General features: G+C 39.9%; 2 protein-coding genes across 6 annotated transcripts in view; one reads left to right on the plus strand and one right to left on the minus strand.

The window, feature by feature from the left end:
* The window catches only part of SDCCAG8 (SHH signaling and ciliogenesis regulator SDCCAG8), a 105,047-nt gene extending 97,984 nt beyond the window's left edge, over positions 1-7,063 (plus strand). For 2 of the 3 annotated variants that reach the window (XM_014878063.2, XM_088161332.1), the window contains exons 17-19: positions 541-667; positions 2,711-2,793; positions 6,722-7,063. In XM_014878063.2, coding sequence (XP_014733549.2) covers positions 541-667; positions 2,711-2,761 — 178 coding nt within the window. In that variant the 3' untranslated portion in view covers positions 2,762-2,793; positions 6,722-7,063. Of the gene's footprint in view, positions 1-540; positions 668-2,710; positions 2,794-3,732; positions 3,764-6,721 lie in introns of all 3 variants that reach the window. The other variant, XR_015802269.1, reaches the window with a different exon arrangement.
* AKT3 (AKT serine/threonine kinase 3) overlaps positions 6,043-19,699 on the minus strand; it is a 151,500-nt gene continuing 137,843 nt past the window's right edge. For all 3 annotated transcript variants that reach the window (XM_088161335.1, XM_088161334.1, XM_088161333.1), the window contains 2 exons: positions 15,450-15,552; positions 6,043-13,395 (listed from right to left, as the gene is read on the minus strand). In XM_088161335.1, coding sequence (XP_088017461.1) covers positions 13,310-13,395; positions 15,450-15,552 — 189 coding nt within the window. In that variant the 3' untranslated portion in view covers positions 6,043-13,309. The remainder of the gene's footprint in view (positions 13,396-15,449; positions 15,553-19,699) is intronic.

Below are 19,699 nucleotides of genomic sequence, written 5' to 3' on the forward strand. Positions count from 1 at the left end.
CCCCGTTACACTGTTAAAGGATCTATGCTGACATGCTTAATTAACACTAAGCTTACTTGAAATAAGTGCTATATTCTGTAATGAGTTTTGGCCATTGACCAGCTTGCAAAGAGCAGTGGACAGAAAACAGAAGTTTTTGTCACTTCAGGTCCAGTTTGACGGGGAATTTGGATATTTGGTTTTATAATCTGGGCTACTGTATGTGTTTCAAGAAGACAGTTACTGAAGCAGCTACAGAGTGTGCAGCTTGCTTGGCTACAGGTGTCAGGATGCAGTCCTGCAGTCTTTACTGATGTCAGTGCAAAGCAGATTTGCTATCATATCCTCATAAAGCTTCTAAATTAAAAGTGAAAACCTTTAAAAGTGCTAATTTAAAGTGTGAAAATATATTTAATGCCCATCCTAGGAGTAATACTTCAGTGTCAGCTCAACCACCAGCCTGAACTCTGGGCTCTGCCACCACCAGTGCAAACATCAAAGCTTCTTCCGTGAACTCCAACTTCAGATGCTCTGCAACCCTTTTATCTGTTTCTTTTCCAGGTTACAGCAGCTTGACAAGCACTGCCAGGCCACTGCCCAGCAGTTAGTGGAGTTGCTCAACAAACAGAGTCAGCTCTTCAAAGAGAAGCACCTGCTTACGGAAGAGGTGCAGTTTCTGCGAACACAGGTACTGTGCCAAAAGAAAAGAAAGTCTGAGGGGAATATTCTGCAGCTTTAGCAGAGAAATCTGCCAGCAGTCTGATTTCAACTGCTGGATTTTGTTGCTGTTGTTCTTTTAAATAGAGCATTATCTTATAAAATAATAAAATAAAAATGCATGCAGTTGGAAACAGACAGGTAGCTGAAACTGACTCTCACTTAAATCTAAACTAAATGAAAAAAGTGTTTTGAAGTGACAATAAAAAAGCAGAAGTTATTCTCAGTGACAGTTCGTAGCTTTCTTATCTGAAGATATCTGTGTTGCTTTTTCAAAGGGAAATCTGTTCTTTAACATCATTAATGTTTAAACAGTAACTTGGTGTTGATAATTGCTTAGAGGTTTTGCTGCCATTTGTCAGACTAAAGCAGTTCTATCACTTTTTTTCTCTTTATTTTTAAAAGTATCTTTTATCTTTTTTGCTGCTCAATGACCACTCATGGTGAGACACTTAGGATGGTCCTGTGTAGAGTCACTAGTTGAACTTTGATGATCCCAGTGGGTCTCTTTCAATTCGAGATATTCTGTGATTCATGCACCCAAGTGCAAATGGTGAATGTACAATCAATCTTGCCTGAACATTGCTTCTCCAGCAGGTCTGATTGTTGCTTCCAGTGGTCCCTAGGAAGCCGTGGCTTCTTATGGGCTGTTCTGGCTTTTTTTGTTTTGGCCACTGTTCTTTGGTCAGTAATTACTTTGGAAATAAGAGAGAAGACAGCGCGACTGGGCTTTTTCTTTTTCTTTCTTTCCCTTTTTTTTTCAGAAAAAGGAAGAGAACTAACAAGCACAGAATGATGTTATCAGGAAAACTATCAGATAATCAAACTCAAGGTTGAACTAGTGTATTTACTCAGTCACAAAGCAAATTACAATGCTTTCTCACTTTCAAACTCGTGAGTCTGCCCAGGATAGCTGGAGTTTGCTTAACATGGTAACAAAGGATATTCAGTGTAGGAAATTTAGTCTAGGAGCACACCTAGCAGTAAACAGAACATGAATTGGCTTGGAACTTTAAGGTACTTAAATCATACTATTTTTGTAGGCTTTTTATCTGTAGAAGTCAGTAAATGTTTAACCTAGGAGAATAAAATCCATACTTTGTTAAGCCCCTAATCATGTCCATGTGTTCAGTTTTACAGGACTTCCTGTTCTAGTAGACAAACTTGGTGGCTTATGACAGTGTATGGTTTATCAGCATGTAGCAACTACTGGCAAATTTTAGGGCAACCATAGTGTTCACTCTGTAAGAGAGGTTAAGGAGGTGGTTGCTCCCAAAATAAATTAAAATTTCCGCTTTAAGAAAAGCACTCTTGGTAATGTGAACAGCCTTTACATGGTCCACAGGGATTTTGTTATTGATAATCTATTTTAACTGGAAGTGATTGTGTTTTTATGGAGTTGGGCAGAAGTACAATAATCATACAAAAGAGGAAAAAATCATTCAAATATTACACTTCTATCAAGGCTTGACTGGCAAAAGCTGCCTTCTTTATTTTCATTACAAGTCAGTTGTGCTCCAGAAGATACTTTTGAAGCTGAGAACACTCAGGAAAGCAGAATGATATTAAAAAATTATTACAAAATGAGCCCTAAAAATCTATTTGCAGCTATTTAAAGCAATAGTGGTTCTCTGGGAACTGGAATTCGGCCCAAAAGAGCTGCTTGGAATATCAGACAATTGTTTTAAGGAAACTGAAGAACAGTTCACCATAAATGGAAGCTCTGTGCAGAAAGATGCCTGTAGTTAGTATAGAAATAAATACTAAAACCAAACAGTTGTAGAGTCAGTGTTGATCAAAGGTTAAAGTGACCTCATATTCCACATTTTACTGTATTTTCCAACAGTTAGTTCTCCTTTATAATTAAGCAAGTTTTTGGAGGTTCTTTTGTTGGGGGGGAGGGAAGCAACCAACCATTACCTAATCTTTTAAAGAAGATGTAAAATACGCTAACCTAAATCTGCTATTGTATCTTGGAATATAAGCCTCTAGTAACTGCAGTTGCATATTTCAGGAGAAAAAATGGGATGCAGATCTCAAACAGGACACAGATGGATTGAAGTAAAAACCTGGATGGATAAAGAGAAATGAGCAGAAGTAGGTATTTTTTTCTATATCCTATATATAGAGTGGGGGGGAGAGGAAAGGAGAGCACAACTAAAACTATTTGCAGATGTGAGCTGAATCTGGCACACACTTAAAGACAAAAGGAAGAAGGAAGTGTTTGAAAAGTTTTTGGGCTTGAAATTGTTGAAGCTTTTTGTGCTTTGATTTTTTCTCTTCAAGCACTTAAAAATTTAAGGACAAGCACTCCATAGTGAAGACAAGTTTACCTAATAGAATTTTAAAAAATTAAATATGCAAGTTGAAAGGAAAGGGGGATGTACAACTCTTAGCTAGGTGGGAACTTCTGGAAGATCTAAGATTTAACCCAGGTACTTTTTGTCTGGGTATCACTAGGTGTTTTCCTTTTGATTTGGAATGCTTAGTTTTGTTGCTTCCAGTATTTTCTGTCTGAGGAAGCTTGAATCATCTCTATCCCTTCAGAAAGGGTGCAGTTGGTTTTGTAATAAATCATAACAATTAGTGTCACATTGAAAGAAACATTATCTAAATATTTGTATTTGAACTGCTGCTAAGTTACAGTAGTGCAACATTGCTATAGCTGTTCCTACTGCCTTGTAAGAGTTACTAACATTTTAAAGTTTAAAGAATTTAAAATTGCATCATTTACTTGAATCTAGCTGACTGAGTCAATAAACCCTAACAAGCCCTGAGCCTTGATAGGATTTGTTTTCAAAGTCAGGTTACTTCCACTGTAGTTTTTATTTCTAGTGTCACATGTTTATTGTATGGGGGAAAGACATCAGAAAGAAAAGAACGTCATTAAATTCAGCTACATTCTGGTGTGCTGAGAGCCTGTTTTTCTTGGAAAACTCATTTGACACTGTAAGGAAAATTCAGGGTTTTAAAGTGAAGGAAAAGAAATAATAAAAGAAGTACCTGATCCTCCTGTAATGCTGCATTCCTTTACAGGCCACATCAGCATATTCAGGACCTTGTAAAGGTAATCAAATTTTATTTGTGGGATTTATGCCTCTCATTTTGAAAGTTTTTGAAACACTCAGATTTGGAATTTCTACGTTTGAAAGTCCTTTGTGTATTGGAACTCACCCTAAGGCAGGAGGATAAGAGATATTTAATTGCCCTCCTACATAGGTATGAAATGCAGAATATGAAATACTAAATAAATGTACAAACATGTACAAAGCAAACAAACATCCAAACAGAGATTGCTGGAAACCTCAGCACCCCCCACCAGGCATGAGTGTATTTGTGAGAGCTGGGATGCCTCTCTCTAGCAGGATCTGCCTTGGTGTCCATCAGTTTGACAGAAATAAGTATTTGTCCTGGTGGATAATCCCCTCACAGACCCCGGCTGCCAGAAGGGGTTGCTGGCCAGCTGAGCCAGCGAGAGCACAGACGGGTAGGATTTGGACCTTGAGGATTACTTCCAGCAAGGGCTGTCATCCTGTGCTGCTGCTCTGACTTCCCCATGAAGATCTCCTCCTGCAAGCCAGCCCCTCCCTGGCCAGGAACCCACACTGTCCCTGTGCTCTCCGTAAGGCTGAGCCACTAAAGCTCTCTCCTCCCTCCTTGCAGATGTCTTTGTCACAGTGAGCGTGTCTGTGAGCTGATCACCCTTCTTCCAAAGGAAGTTAAAGTACACTCACCCGTGCCTGTGTTCCCATCCTTGCCCCAGTTGCTCAGCAGGAGGCACTGTCAGAATTACAGCTGTTCTGGAGTAGGAGTTTTCTTTCCTTTCTTGTGTCAGCACGAATTTTCAGTGAGGTCCCAGCAGTTAATGCAGCAGTGCTCCCAAGTGCCCTGTTTGCTTTTTATTTTTATTATGTATTACAGAAGAGGGAGCCTTATTTCCAGCAAGCAGGTAGGTCATCCATCTCAGCTGTCAAAAGTGATTCAAACTGATCCTTACATGGCCATGAACCCCAGGAGACCTGAAGATTGCTTTGGTTATTAGGAGAGAGCTTTTGTTTTAGTGTAGTCTTAATGCACAAAGATGGTGCCTCTGCCAGGTGTTTGTAACAGCCAGTGACAGTCCACAGATGAGGGTTGGTGGATGTTGTTGTGGGGTTTTTTAAGCAGATGAAACTCTTCACTTCTGCTTGGATGGAGTTTAATCAGAAGTGATGCAAGTTAAACAATGACAGGAAGATAGGGATAAAGATAGACCTCTGTTTGATGTCTGACTGCCCTGACATGAGGCTTCAAGTATTCAATGTTTGTGAGTCCTGTACATCCCATCCAGTGTCTGGCTACTGGACAAAGCTGGGCACCAGCTGAGGAGATGAGCCTGGCCCTCCTGAGAGTTCCACCTTGGGTTTAACAGCCATGCAATGGAGGATTGAGGCACTGAAGCCACCTGAGTGCTTTCTAATCAGACAGGAAGTCAGTTGCTCTACCCTCCTCCCAGGACAGCTGGCAGCAATAAAATAACCAGTCAGGCATCTGCAGTTCTACTCCTGCAGACCCTTCCAACTTGTATATCTAATACCCAACCACCCCATTAAAGCAGATGCCACTGAGGTAAGGAGGGAGTGTCCAGAGGAACCTGGGCAGTGTGCTGCAGAGTTCTGTGCACTGAAAACCAAAATATTGTTGGGAGGAGGAGAAACTAAGACTGGAAAGGCTCCTACCCCTGACTGTCCAGCAACCAACTAGTTTACCAATTGCCTGAATGTCACAGTGACAGTTGTGCCCATTGTGTTAGAGAACAGCACACCTTAAATGACAGCTTTAACACCTGGGCCCTTGGACAGTGGGGTACAGAGACACTGACAGGATTGGTGCTTGCTATGTGAAGAGGTTTAGGCCAGGCTGGAGTCAGGAGGAGATTTGCCCACTTCGTCAATCAAGCCGAGGTTCTTCATCTCACAAAGCATTAACACTGGGTAACTGTGGTGTGGAAAGACACCCACAACAGAAATTTCCAGGAGTCTTCTTCAGGAGCTGGGTGTTTGTGGTCCTTTTAAGCTTCTGCCCCTACTCTAATGCTGAGGGCCACTGCAGCACAGAGTAGGTTTCCTCTGGTTGTCACTACCCAGGCACTCATGGAATTTGAGCACTAAGGCTTTCCCTTGCCATAGTTCCTTGCACTGGTCACAGACACACTGTAGCAGTTGGTGTTGGTGCATGTATTTTGGGGGGGAAAACATACCGTGTTACTGTTTTTAATTATTTAATGAACTGCAGCTTCATGAATGTTCTTTAATTCAGCCTAACCAACCAAGGGAGGGAGGAAAAAGAAAACAAAACCCTTCAGTCTTCTAATGCAAAACCAGCCAAAGTAGAAAGTTTATTTTTATTTCTGAGGTCATGTACATCTCTTAAATTCAATTTTTAGCACTGCAGTGGCTTAATTCGAGGTAGCTCCCCCAGCTCCAATAGTTTGATGTCTTGCTCAATTCAGTCCTTAAGTGCTACCAAGGAAGCACAAACAACAGCTATGCAAGAGCTTCAAAACTGCGAATTAGCCTTTCCCACCAGAGGTTTCCTACCGGCACCAAGGCAACAGTTTCCTGTTTTGCTACAGCTGCCCACCCCAGACACACACTGAACTGCATAGTAAACACCCTCTGGCAAAACCCTGCCATCTTCTTCTTGGAAGGGAGAAGGGGCAGGATCTTAGACGTGCCCCAAAACAAGAGCTCACTTATTTACTGCTAAACAGGAGCCATGTCAAAAGCTCATGGAGATCCTGTTTTTCAGAAATCAGATATCTCTTGTTCTTGCTACCTGTATGACTTCTGAGCTTAGAAAGAGGTGAGGACAGCAGGCCCACAGGAAGTGCAAGCTTTGAAACTGTACTTGTTTACTCTGCCTTACTGCAGTCTTAACCAGTTTTTATTTCTCTTCTAAGAACTTGCCTGCAGGCTGACGTGACACAAATGAGAAACACAGGCACTGCCATACAGACTACCCATCTCTTCCTTTTATCTTTCAGGTCTGCTCTGCACCTGGCTGAAACTTGTCTGAGGCTCACCCAAAGACATCTCTGCAGAAAACAGGCACATTTGCTAGCTAATTTCAGCTGGTTTCTATTTGGTTTTAACTACAGAATCACAAATATTTTGAAGCCTTACCAGCCTACCAAACTTTCTAGGATGACAGCTGAGACTTTTCTGAAAAGACCAGGCTTGCAAGCCAGTTTTAACAGCTATTACGTGGTGTGGATGTCAATAATTTTTACAATTTTTATAAAATGTTTTTATCTATTTTCATAATTGAACATACATGTCTATATTATTTACAGATGGAAATATCAATAAACCTAATAGGATCTCTAGGTTCCTTGTTCTGTCCTTCTGAATTCAAGGGAAAGCATGTGCAGGGGGAGGAGGGAAAAGGGGGCTGTTTGTAAGTGCTGCACATGTACACTGCCCTCCTTTTTACAAACTCAGTACCAGAATATACCTGGGAGTTTTATTCAATAGTATATTTGTCACTTCTATATAAAAAGTGAGAGCCCTGACAACTACTTACTAATCAGAAGAGTGTAAGACGATTGAGAAATATTCCACCTAATGTGGAGGAATTTCCATGGATCAAGTTCCCCTTTAAAATATTCACTGAAAAGGCCTTTAAGAGAAAGGAGCCCTTGATTATTACAGAGGAGCCATTACAAAAGGTGCTGGGCTCCATGCTGAAGTGGTGAAACTGGACTTTTCCACCAGCATATATTCAGGGCACCAGCTAAACTTGGCTTCAAATTACTGAACTCAAAACATTTGGAGGGTACAGGTGGAGGGCTTTTTTCAGGTTAAATATGCACTCATGTTTTTCAAGGTTACTTTTCAAATATCCAACTGTTTAAGAAAGAATTTATCTGAATATTTTGCTATCTAGTGTAGGATAAGCTACACACACAAGAGAAAAGTCTCTACATCTATTTTTTTTCAATGTAGTTGGTAAAGGGGGTGAAAAAAACGCAAAGAACAGTTCCCCAGCAATAAAGCTACTTCAGCCAGCATGAACACAGAAAACGTAACAAAAATAAGAGTAACAACACATGCAATAAATTACCATTGGGTGTGGAACACAATCCTTCCTTCCCTTATATTTTAAGAATTATTAGTGGTACAGCCCTAACATCAAAGTGATTTTTCCTCCCTATTTCAATTTCCTGCCATATAAAACTGCCAAACACATCTGATCACCTCCCTGAACAGCTTCGCGGATGTGACACTGAGCGTGCTGAGAAAGGCCTCAGGTCTTTGGGAAGAAGAAAGGCTGCTGAAGGAAAGCCCTCTCTAGTCCAACTCGGGATTTTTCACAGTAATCAGGCTGACAGCTTTTTAAGTGTCACTACTTTATAGATGGTTACACAGTTAAGAATATACATTTATAAATGTAGGAAAATGCAAACTTTATTTTTTATTATTCCACAGCATAAATTTGTATTTAAATAGGAGACAGTGCCTCTAGGCTATGTGTGCAAAGGAACTCGGGCACCTATTCCTGACACTTAGGCTTCACTGAGACCCTGGAGCACAGTGGGACCCTCAACCTTTCTGGACTTGCCTCACCTACCAGGTGGCTTCTGGTGGCCACATGCAGGGCCCCAGTGCCAGCCACCCACGTGCATGTACGAGTCTGATTTCAACAAAGGGTCCTGGGCTGCCAGTATATATAGCTTGAAGTAGGTTTTTCATATTCATCCCGGGCATAGGTGCAACTATTGTGTTGCTGGGAGTCTACAAGGAATAACTTCTGCTGCAGCAGGTACTTTGTAGCAATTAATAAGTCATTACAGCATCAGGCCTACCTGTCTCATATCTCTCCCCACCTTCCCCTGCTTCTACTTAAGCACTTGGTTTCACAAAATGTACAGGTATCAGACCCAATGATCAAATCCAGGTCAACACACAGAGCATGATTCCACAACAGGGATGGAGCCTGACCAGATAGTCCTGTCACTGCTGCAGTTTTGTCCTGGTCACTGACATCCTGATATCACTGAGTTAATGGATGGCTGTCTCCCTGATGCTCATTCCTACTACAAGGTGGAGGAGGAAAAAAAGGAGGGGAAAAAAAAGAAAAATCCTGAGACCTGGATGAAGCACCTCTATTCCTGAGAAGCATTCACGTCAGAGAACAGAAAACCCGTCAGAAAACCTGGATGACCCACTGCTTTAGGGACACTCAGCCCTCCAGATAGGCTGGTTCAAACAGCCCTGGACCAGCCTGTGGGCTTCAAAGAGTCCCATTCTGCAGTGCCCTGCAAATCCCACCTTCCTTTTTTTCCCTCTCCTTGCCCAAACGTCAACTAGCGGGATATGAGGCCAAGAATTTCATCAGCTAAAAATCACTTAAATGGTGGATGTTCTGATAGGAGCATATCTTCAAAAGTATAGCCCAAATTTATAAGTGACATACATCTCATAGAGTTAACAGGAACCACCTGTATGGAAACAGCCTCGGTCCAAAGCACAGATACATTTTGCTTAGTCATAAAAACTTTTTTTTTTGACAATACTGTAACTTAATCATTTACAAGCTGAAACTGTTCACCCAGTATCTGAAATATGTCACAGCCAGTTACAGTTATCACTAGGACTTCACAGCAAATAAAACTTGTAACTAAACATGCACAGATCATTATATATACAGTGATAAAAAAATAATGATGTACATTTTCTTGTAAGAAGAAATTAAGTAAATTCTTTGTGCATTTCAGGATTGAAACATCTAACCTATATAAAATTACTTTAAAATATGAAGTAAATATTTAACCCAAAACTTGAGAAATCTTTTGTAATCTGCAATATAGCCTTCTCATTTCCATTTTTCTTTCTCTGACACAGAACAACTTAAGAATTTTATCCTCTAAGATATTTAATAGTAATGTGCAGATATAAAAAAATACGTCCTCTGTGGCAAGCTTGAACATATATATATATATATATTTACAATCCTCCAGAACAAATTAGCATTAAAAAACACAGAAGTAGCAGATTGACATAGTGCTTTATTTAAGCTGTCTGTACGAAGGAAAATAATGTGCATCCCTATCATATACGTGTAAAAATACTAAGGATGTACAGTGTACAAAAACAGTTTCTTGTAGTTATTTCACATCCTTGTGGGTCATATACTTAAGGAAATAAACAGTTTAAGTATGACCAACAGTAATACGGTTTCTTGGGTTCGTAGTCGTGTCTGCTTAATATCCTTAACCATATGACTAGATCTTGCATGGATCTAATGAAAGAACTAGCAAGGTCAAGAAATGTCACAAACTCTAAAGCTACAGGGAGGTAATTCAATTACCAATTTAGAGGTTTTTATTTAAATAAATACTTTACATTTCATGCTTGCCTGTAATGCACTACCAGGAGCAAGATAAGGAAATTCTACTGTAGACAGTACAAACAGTAGCAGCAAAGTGTGTACATTGAGGTGTAATATATAGACCCTGCAGTTAGTAAGGAAAGACCTTACTTTTGTACTCTAGGAGAAGCACATGGCCCCTGCAAGAACAGTCAGCTTTAAGAAGCCGCAAGTAAAGATGGAAAAAAAAGGTAAAGCAATACTGGAATAAATGTTCTTTAAGCAACAGGAATGTACTGGAAGATGGATTAGTGTGGAAAGCGAAGCTGTGTGCAAAACTGCCAAAATCCAAACAGAAATGACCTATTTCCTCCGAGATGGCTGCAGTACAAGAGGGCATACTGTATGTCATGGAAGTCAGTACAAGCTGGAGTCAAGGTCTGAAATGTACTGTGCTCGAAAGGCTCACCAAGACAACCAGCCACCACCTCCTGTCCAAATCCAACTACAACTGCAGAACAGCAAAAGAAGAGCTTCAAAAGTTTCTTTCAGCACTGCTTGTCCATTTCTCTGTCATCTGTTTCTAACACTGGTAAGACAGAATCCCCCAGGCCTGGGCAGCACAAGGTGGCTGCTGGCTCTCTGCCTCATAAACTGGATCACCGATGTTTCAGAAGGCAGACAATGCAATGCAAAGTGATGTCTTAAAAGGTTTTCAGAGAGTTCACTGCCAGGCCCTTCCTGCAAACCGTGCACTACCTGGCTACGCAACGGAAAGCAAAACACAGGGCGTCACTGCCACGAGGAGCCACTGGCCAGAGCCACAGCCACTGGCTGGAGGTGCCCTGTGCCAAGAAACTTATTGCTATCACAAGCTGAAAACATAGGGGAGAAAACACAGGCATGTAACACAGATTTTGAATCACCATAGTTTCAGTCCGTGAGTACAAGACCTTTGCAGAGAACTAATTAATGCCCGTCTGTTAAGTACTTGGTTATTTCAGTGACTCGCTCACTGTGTCAGAGCAGACACCTCTACACCACCAGTCCAGGACAGACCTGCAACGCATTTGCTGCTCTCCTCTCTCTCTGCACAGGGACAACATCTACACGTCCTTAGTGTTACAGGGTGACATAATGAAATCCTATGCAGTTAGAATATACATCATGATATATTTCTATCTGATTATCCATCCATTACTAAAGATAAAACACAAAACATGAAAAATTGTCTAAATTACTCTGCGTCTTTAGCTGCCTTGCTAAAATGCCCATCTACCCCTTGACCATCCCAGCACATGCACTGCCAGCAGTGGGCTTCATGCTTGGGCACTCAGCTTTCCACATCAAGAGGCTAAGGCATCTGTGTAGGAACATCTCTCCTCTCAGACTCATCTACTCACTCACACAACGCAACCAGGAATACTCTGCAATGTCACAGTCTTTGTGGGAGCTAACAAGAGCTGAACGCAGAGATACTTCCAATGATAATCCCACGGAGTCGGGGGTTCCCGATGTCGCCTGCAAGGGCGCGCGCTGTCGCTGCGCCGCGTCACGCCCCAACTCCTAGCACCAAAGGGTTTATTATTAAGATTATCATTGCTGAAGATCAAAGCTAAAGTTTATGCACATGTTCTGTTAGATACAGATCTTCGGAAATGGAAAGATGTTTCCCTATCAGTGGAGCGTTCGTTGTGATGTTGGAAATTCAGTCAATCAGGTACCATGGTTACACATAACCTGCTGGGTTTCGGGACTCTTTTGGTTGAGGGCAAATCTTCCTTGAGAACGGCTGATCCCAGAAATTTACTATTTTAATTGTTAAAATAAAGTGCTTTTCTTGTAATCACTGTGGTCTCGTTGTTCAAATGCAATTCCTTCATATAGAACAGACATTTTCTCTTGTGCTGTCAGGCTCTTACATTATGTTTATCCTAAATGGAGCACAAGACGTAGCTTTTTTGTCTGTTCACTTTTAACCCTTTGGCACGTGAGGTTGGAAATCCCCACCTCCACTGCCAAACTGTTAAAAGACATTATTTCATTCACAAAAATCTGGTTCTAAGCAGTATGTACAATTTCAGAGCCTTGTTAAAATTTCCACATGGGAGAAAAGTGCATTATTCCCTTCAGCTTGTACAGTCCTTCCATATATTACAAAATTAACTGCTATAAGCCTGTTCTAAGATGTAGCAGCATTTGCAAACATGACACATACAAACCTTATCTCTAAAAATAAATACTACCGCAGTATAACAAAAAAAAGAAAAAAAAAAGAATATTCGGAGTTAAACACCTGGAGAGGAAGCTAATTCACAAACTCAAAATAAAAACAAGTAAGGCAAACACCTGTTTACCTTGGTGCACACATTTTGGTGAAAAGCAATACCATTATGCCTGTCTACATTCTTCAGCCATCAGAGGTGATGCATATCATGAAAGAGAAAAGCATGAAAAAGATGTTATCTGGTGCAAATTATAAAACCCCTTGAACAACTTCAACTGCTGCTTTTATGCCTTCATTTCTTGCATGTATAATGTTCGATTCTCCGTGATTGCACATGAACCTGGAAGTTCTAAGTGACAGGCTGGATGAGCCCAGCCCTTCTGCTTCTTCTGTAGTATCCAACAGTAATTAAAAAATAATATATATATATATTTATATATATCAACAGTTTAAGTCCTTCTCTCAAACATTTCCCAAACAAATTCCAGCCAGATGTTAATGACAGAGACCTGCTTCAAGTAATGATATGCCTAACAGAAACCTTGCATATGTACATCACCACCTCTAGGTTTCCTCATTCTAACCAGCACAAACAGATGCAAGAAAATGTTATCGCCTAGTCTGTTTAGACTAATTACAATTTTGATTCTTCTTCTAGAAGAAGATAAGCTGGACCAACACGGCTTTTGTTTAGCCTCCACTGCGAGGAAAAATAGATGACTACTTGTTCACAAAGTGTACAATGCTGAAGTCAAGTCATCTACCTTCAAACAAACTGTTAGTAACTTCTCGACGTTGCTATTATACTGAGACTGTGGGCGGCAGCAACAGCAGGAGAGCGGAGTAGAGAGAATCTCATACGTCATGCAAAACCAGAACGGATTTTAGGTAGGTTTGGGAAAGAAACTTGTTCAATTTGGAATGGTCTCTGAAAGTGCCCCTGCTATCATAGTAGTATCTAGTACTGGTGGTGATGTTCAGGAATCGTTTTCACTGATAAACCTAAGATGACAGTGAAGCAGCAGAACAAAAAAGTTATTCTCGTCCACTTGCAGAGTAGGAAAACTGGGGGAAATGCGGCCGCCTCTCATTGTCCATGCAGTCCATACCATCCTCGTCATCTGTGTTAAGGAAGAAGTACAAAACATCAGTATATTTACAATAAAATTTTATTATTCACCTGATATGCAGTACATCTTTCAGGGTTCATTGCTGAGGTTAAAGGCTCAAGTTAAAGACTTCATTTAAGCACATAAGCTCATGCTCACACAGCAGGACGATACTCACTGAAAGGACAGCGTGCCCAAAAGTCACTATTTATTTCAGGTTGATTGTTTGGTTCATTTTATTCTGAATATCACTTGAGAACTTCAATCACAACTACCCCTTCTAGGCTAATCCAAACATGCCAGCATGCCCAGCCTGTGGCAGCACAGAAGCCTATTGCCAATTGAGGCAGCCAGTTTCCATCATTTCTTGAGCTGAGCTCAGGAAATTATAGTCTTACTGTAGATATATTTAAATATTCCTCCATTTCAAAGGGAGTTAAAAGGAAAAACAGCTACAAAATGAACAATTCATACAGGTTCTATGTGTTTCAATTCTTAAGTATTATTTTCAGTAAACTACTTATTTTTACAGTATTTACTGGGATCAGAAGAAATACGGAATAAGCCAAATTCATAAATATTTTTATTTACATAATTCCTCCAGTGCCAATGGAAAGCAGGGACCAGATGTTACCTAACTCTGAGAATTTGAATGTACAATCTCACATGGCTTTTTAATAGTGCTTATTCTTAAAGACTCCTGCTCAGACTGTTATTCTAACAGTGTATTTATACGCAGCCTTTCAGAATTTTGTGTCTTTTGTATCTTCATATATTGTACACATAAAAACTAGAGTTAATCCTGGTTTAATATCAAATCAACAGAACCCAAGTTAATCCAAATTTTAGTAAAATTTCTTCAAGTTACAAAGATTAACAAATTCTTATCAAGATAGAAGAAACGATTCTTTTTTTCACAGCAGAAAAACTTAAAATTACTTAAATTATGGACTTTGAGCAACATGGTCTAGTGGAAGGTGTCCCTGCCTAAAGCAGGGGGATTGGAACCAGATGAACTTTAAGGTCCCTTCCAATCCAAACCACTCTATATTTCTATGATTGTGTTCAAACACCAAAAATGCAAAATCCAGAAAATACTCTGGATCTATGTATGAACAGAAAACTGCAGCTAACCTGGGAGTCCTAAAATATCAGAAAATGAGCTTGCTTTATGAAAGGGTAAGCAACCATAACTAAGCCTTTATTGTCTACTTTTGTGATCCTCCTTTCTCAGCTTCCAACATAAAGAAACAAAAAAACCTCTCAAATATCCTTATTTAGAAAGAAAATTCTTTAAGAACTCAGGAGCAAGATTTTAACTGCTCTGGTTTGGTAAGTAACTGTAAAGCCCTGGCTAGGCTGATCAGATCATGATTCTTGTGTGTAACACAGCATGACAAAAACACAAATTATGGTGAAACCACATTCACTCCAATAAAGTTGTGTAAGGTCCAGTGCCATGGTTACATCCACATTAACACCTTCTTTAAGAAGCTTCTTTAGCAGGGCTTCTTTAAGAGCCCTGCTGATGCATGGGACTTAATAGGAAATTTAATTTTCAAGTAATTGATTTTTTTTTTTCAAACTATTATCTTCAAAGTATTTCAAAATATGCCCATCTTCCTGAAGCTAACACAGCCCATTGTGCCAGCAGCACTGTCCACATGCCTAAAGAAGGGTCTGTGTTCCAATTACTTTGCTGAACTGGGACCTTGACTGCTGACCAGCAAACACTTGAAGCTGGTGTCTTCTCTTATTTGAAAACAAACAAACAAAACCCCAAATCAACAAACAAATGAAAAAACTCCAAACAAAATCAACACAAAAAAGCTCACACCAAAAATGCCTCCAAAACCCAACCCAGAGTGATCTAATATTCTAAGCTTTGCAATTATTGCATTAAAAATAAAGCTGTCACTGAGAGTTCCTCTTACACACTTCCATACGAAGACTTTTATTAGTAACAGTGAGAACAGCTTTTCTATTCAAACAGAAAAAAAACCTTACACACTGCTTTATTATAAACATTATTGTTACATCATGCTTGTGCATAATTTCTGACTTACATTTTTCAGGCGGTGTTATTGTAATAGTCTGAGCTGTAAATTCTTCATCAAAATACCTGGTGTCCGTCTCAGATGTCACTTGAGGTTTAAAAGGAGGTACAAGCTGAAAGGCACCAAGAAACAAAAAACAAACAAAAAAATTACTAAATCTCAAAGCAGCCAAATTACTATCAGGAAAACAAGTAAGTTCTTTTTCCCTGTGCCCCAGATCAAACAAGTCGGTCTGTGGAGAGGCAGCTGAGTTCTAACTTCCAGTAAGAGATGAAACCCATTTGAGTCAATCCAAAAAATACCAGTTCAGATCCAGTCAATAGCACAACAAAGCTAAATTCCAAGTATCACTCTCACATGACTTGCAGATAAATTGAGCTGCATAAAGATAATTACCTAGAAACTCTTCAGGCCAATTTAATTACCCGCAGAGCTGTCAGGCAAAGGCATCTCAAGATACTTCACCACAACTGGGTGGTATAAACAGCTAAGAAAAAAAAAAAACACTACACAGAGAGCATAAATAAGCATGGTTTGGGGTTTTTCTTTTCAGTGGGAAGGCCTTCATCTGAACTTACCGTTGAAAGAAATTATGTGATATGAAAATAAATGTTACATTTGAAAAAAGGCCAGCTCAGGCTTAAGGCAGTTGCTGTATCGAAACCTGCCTACTGCTTTCACAGCACAGTGTGGGATTTCCCAACAGCAAATCACTGGCAGCCACTCACAGCCTGCAGGCAGGACTCCCTTGCCCCTCTTTTGAACCAGCTTCACTATCCACCTTCTCCACCAAAAGATCTGCTGATAAATTTTTACTGGAAGACACACTGAGTGTGGGATACCACACTGCACACTGCCGGTCCAAAAACAAGACAGAGCAGTTTTGTATGTATGACATTGCAAATTGTGTGTGTGGGTGTGCTGTGACAATGTTCTTGTTTGTACCTAGGAGCCTTTGGTGCCATCCCCTCATGTTCAATGGAAAGCACACTCTGAGAATAAGTGTAATTGATTTTCCTTTCAATACAACAGGTTATATCCTGGCTCACTGGTATTATCACCTTGCATGGGGTTTTCACCAGTTTCATGTTCTCTCTCTCCTCAACTCCAAAACACTGACACCAAACAATTCCTTGGTCATTTGCTCCACAGCAAAGAAGAAGGAAGTGCTGCTAAACTCCCTCCTTTTCCCAAGTTCTGTGCACTAGATGCACAGATGTACATGATCTATACATACTAAGAGACTGATTTCATCTGGCCCACATCTTCAGTAACAGTGCAAGCAATTATTAAGTAAAATCAAATCTATCACTTCATATACATAACAGAGTACAATAAATCTGATTACTACTTTCACAAAACTGTTTTCCCTTACATAGTCCTGAATGGAAAGCATAAAACAGCAGAGAGGTTTTTTGAAGTAGAAGTTCTGGGCATTGTAGAATAAATGCTTAAGGAGCTAACATATATAGACACAACATCAGAAGAATCTTCCTGGTAAAAATCAAGTTATTTCCAATGTTTATAAACAAATTACTCGATTTTACTGCACAAATTATTTCACTTTTTGAAAATTATTTTTATATGCATCCAGGCTATCCTAAAAAATTCTGCACTGTTAAAGCAGATTTCCAAGATTATACGGCCAGCAATGCAAGCACACAATTCCTAAAACAGACTTATTCCAGTGCAACATCCCACATTGCCATTTTATTCTTTTTTTTCTATCTGAGAAAAGAACACTCAAATAACCTCAAAAAGCCCCAAAAACACAAACCAAAAAACACAGAAAAAAAAAAAAAAACAAAACAGAAAACCCTCCAAAAAACAAAACAACAACAAAAAAACCCCACAATCAAAAAACCAAACTAAAACAGCCCACAGGAGATTACAAGAAGCCAAGTAATGTATTCCAGTTAAGGGTAAGTGTCCATCACATCCTTTTAAAAAGACACTCTCACAGATCTCAGCAATAAACTCAGTATGAAAAAAAGTTAGTAAGACAATTATTATTGTCTTACATTATTGTTGTCTTAAATTTATAACAATTTTACTACTTCTCTGATTGGAATGCTTTATACTGGTCAGAAGCAGAAAATGCCATTTCATTCAAAAATAAAACTTTTCATCTTAAAATAATGAAAATACAAGCTTAGAGAAAAATTTCTTTTTTCTCAAGTCAAGGACAAAAAGCAATGTCTTTTCAATGGTACAGCACACATTTGCTGTGAAGTACACCTGAGACCTTTCATGCTACAACTGCTTTGCAAAGAGAAGGAGAAAACCCTGACTTCACTGTCTGCAACAACTGTGAGTCAGGTTGAAGTAGTTAATGAAACACAAAAGGTAAGATCATTATAGGCAGCAATGTATGGATGTGCTGCTGAAGAGGAAAAGGAAAATGCATTAGATGACAAGTTTCTTTCTCAAAAATTTACAGGCTAACTACTGGTTTATCCAGGGATTTGTTACTTTTTCTTTTTAATCCACTGAGATGAACAAGCCTCACTATGACTTTAAATCATCCCCTTCTTCTCTCCATCTACCTGAAATAGTAATGGTTATGGAAAGTACTTTGAAAACATTATTTTAGGAAGAGAAGCACAGTGCTAAGTGACACTTAAGGAACAAATAATTACAATAATTTTAATCAGGTATGAAAAGCACCATTAAAACAAAACTCATTGAGTTGGTGCTCTGATTCAATGCTCAGCAGCCAGGCTTACTAGAAAACTCTTTATCAATAACATCCAATAAGTCAGCTGATGAAAATGGCAGCGATGACAGAGGTTCAGCTGTCTGGGCAAGTGAAACAAGTAGAAGACAAGAAGCTCCAGGCTGTAACTAAAAGGGAGGGACCCGATGCAAATTTATGTCAAGGGTGTTTTAGGATTCATCTACCTTACTGCAGTATCTTTCATATCCTGGACATTAAAGGCATTTGGGAACTTCACTGACTGCAAAAACAAACTCTCCAACTGTGTGGTTCCCCACAAAAGCACACACTGTTTCTTATCTAGGTGTGCCCTTAGGTACACCAACCATCCCCTAAAATCTTTGGAAAAGTGGAAGCAGTAGCTGAAGTTAAGAAGCACAGATACAGCTGAACAGGAGTAGCAGAAAGGTTTCTCCAATCTTTCCACACACTTTGCCTCCTTCCCTCATAGTACCACCTCCCCCTCTCACACACCTGTGTGGACAGGCACCTGGGGATTGCTCCTTTCCATCTGTTCTACCTCACCTACACCAACAACTAAAGTCTTGTGGACATCCCATTCCAGAGTCCTGAGCTGACACCAAAGGCACACCTCCCCTTCCCCAGGTAAATTCTTGCAGTTATCTTTCTGGAGGGGTGTCTCCTTTGTCCATTAGTTGTCAAACTTCATTTAAAAACAGAAAGCAAAATGTCCACAAATTTCAGCTGTAATGAAACCATTAGAAAGACAAATAAGGTACAAATGCTGCAGAGGCTTCCATATACATCCCATGGGAGACTGAAGCTGAGGTTTAATGATTAAAACACCCAACATCAACAACTGCTCTGACGATGACAACACGAAGATGCCACTCTACAGCCAACAACATTTCACAGTTGGTGCACAAGGAAATAGTATCCACGTGCTATTGCCACAGCAATTCCTCACTTCTGGCATGAGAAATCAGAAGTTCAAGAGGGATGTGAGCACCAGAAGGCACATCCAGTAACCTGTGTCCAAAAGGAGTAAGATAAGCTTTTGTTAAGCACAGGCCTTGTCAGTCTGCAAGAGAATTGCACTGCTTGGTCCTGGCTGCCAAACTTTAGTATGGGATAATTTTCTTCCTGTAGTGGCCTCAGTTCAGAAAAATGCTCCAACCAGACAGGGAACTGCACTTCCTGACAATCTACTCTATGGAGCAGAAATACAGATTTTCTGGGTTCATGCATTACACACACATATATGCATAGATATGCATGTGTCTGTACAAATAAAGAAATAAAAGTCTAAACTCTGTGTGAGTTAAATGACTTTAAGAGTTTGTGTTCAAGACAAAAATCCAATTTCATATCCATCTGTCAAGCAGAATCTGCCCTGGCCATTTCAAAGGCTTGATTTTAGAAATGACAGCAGAAGCAATATCAAATTCTTAGTGTCTTCATTATCTCCAGTGAATGGCATTTCCATTTGGCATCCATCAAGAGCAGTGGGTGAGAAACACCACAGTTTTTCCATAGTTCCAAGTCCTGGAAAATTTGACACCCAACTCCTAGAGGAAGGAAA

Source organism: Sturnus vulgaris, chromosome 3, assembly GCF_052056855.1.
Source record: "Sturnus vulgaris isolate bStuVul1 chromosome 3, bStuVul1.hap1, whole genome shotgun sequence".
Taxonomy (NCBI): Eukaryota; Metazoa; Chordata; class Aves; order Passeriformes; family Sturnidae; genus Sturnus; species Sturnus vulgaris.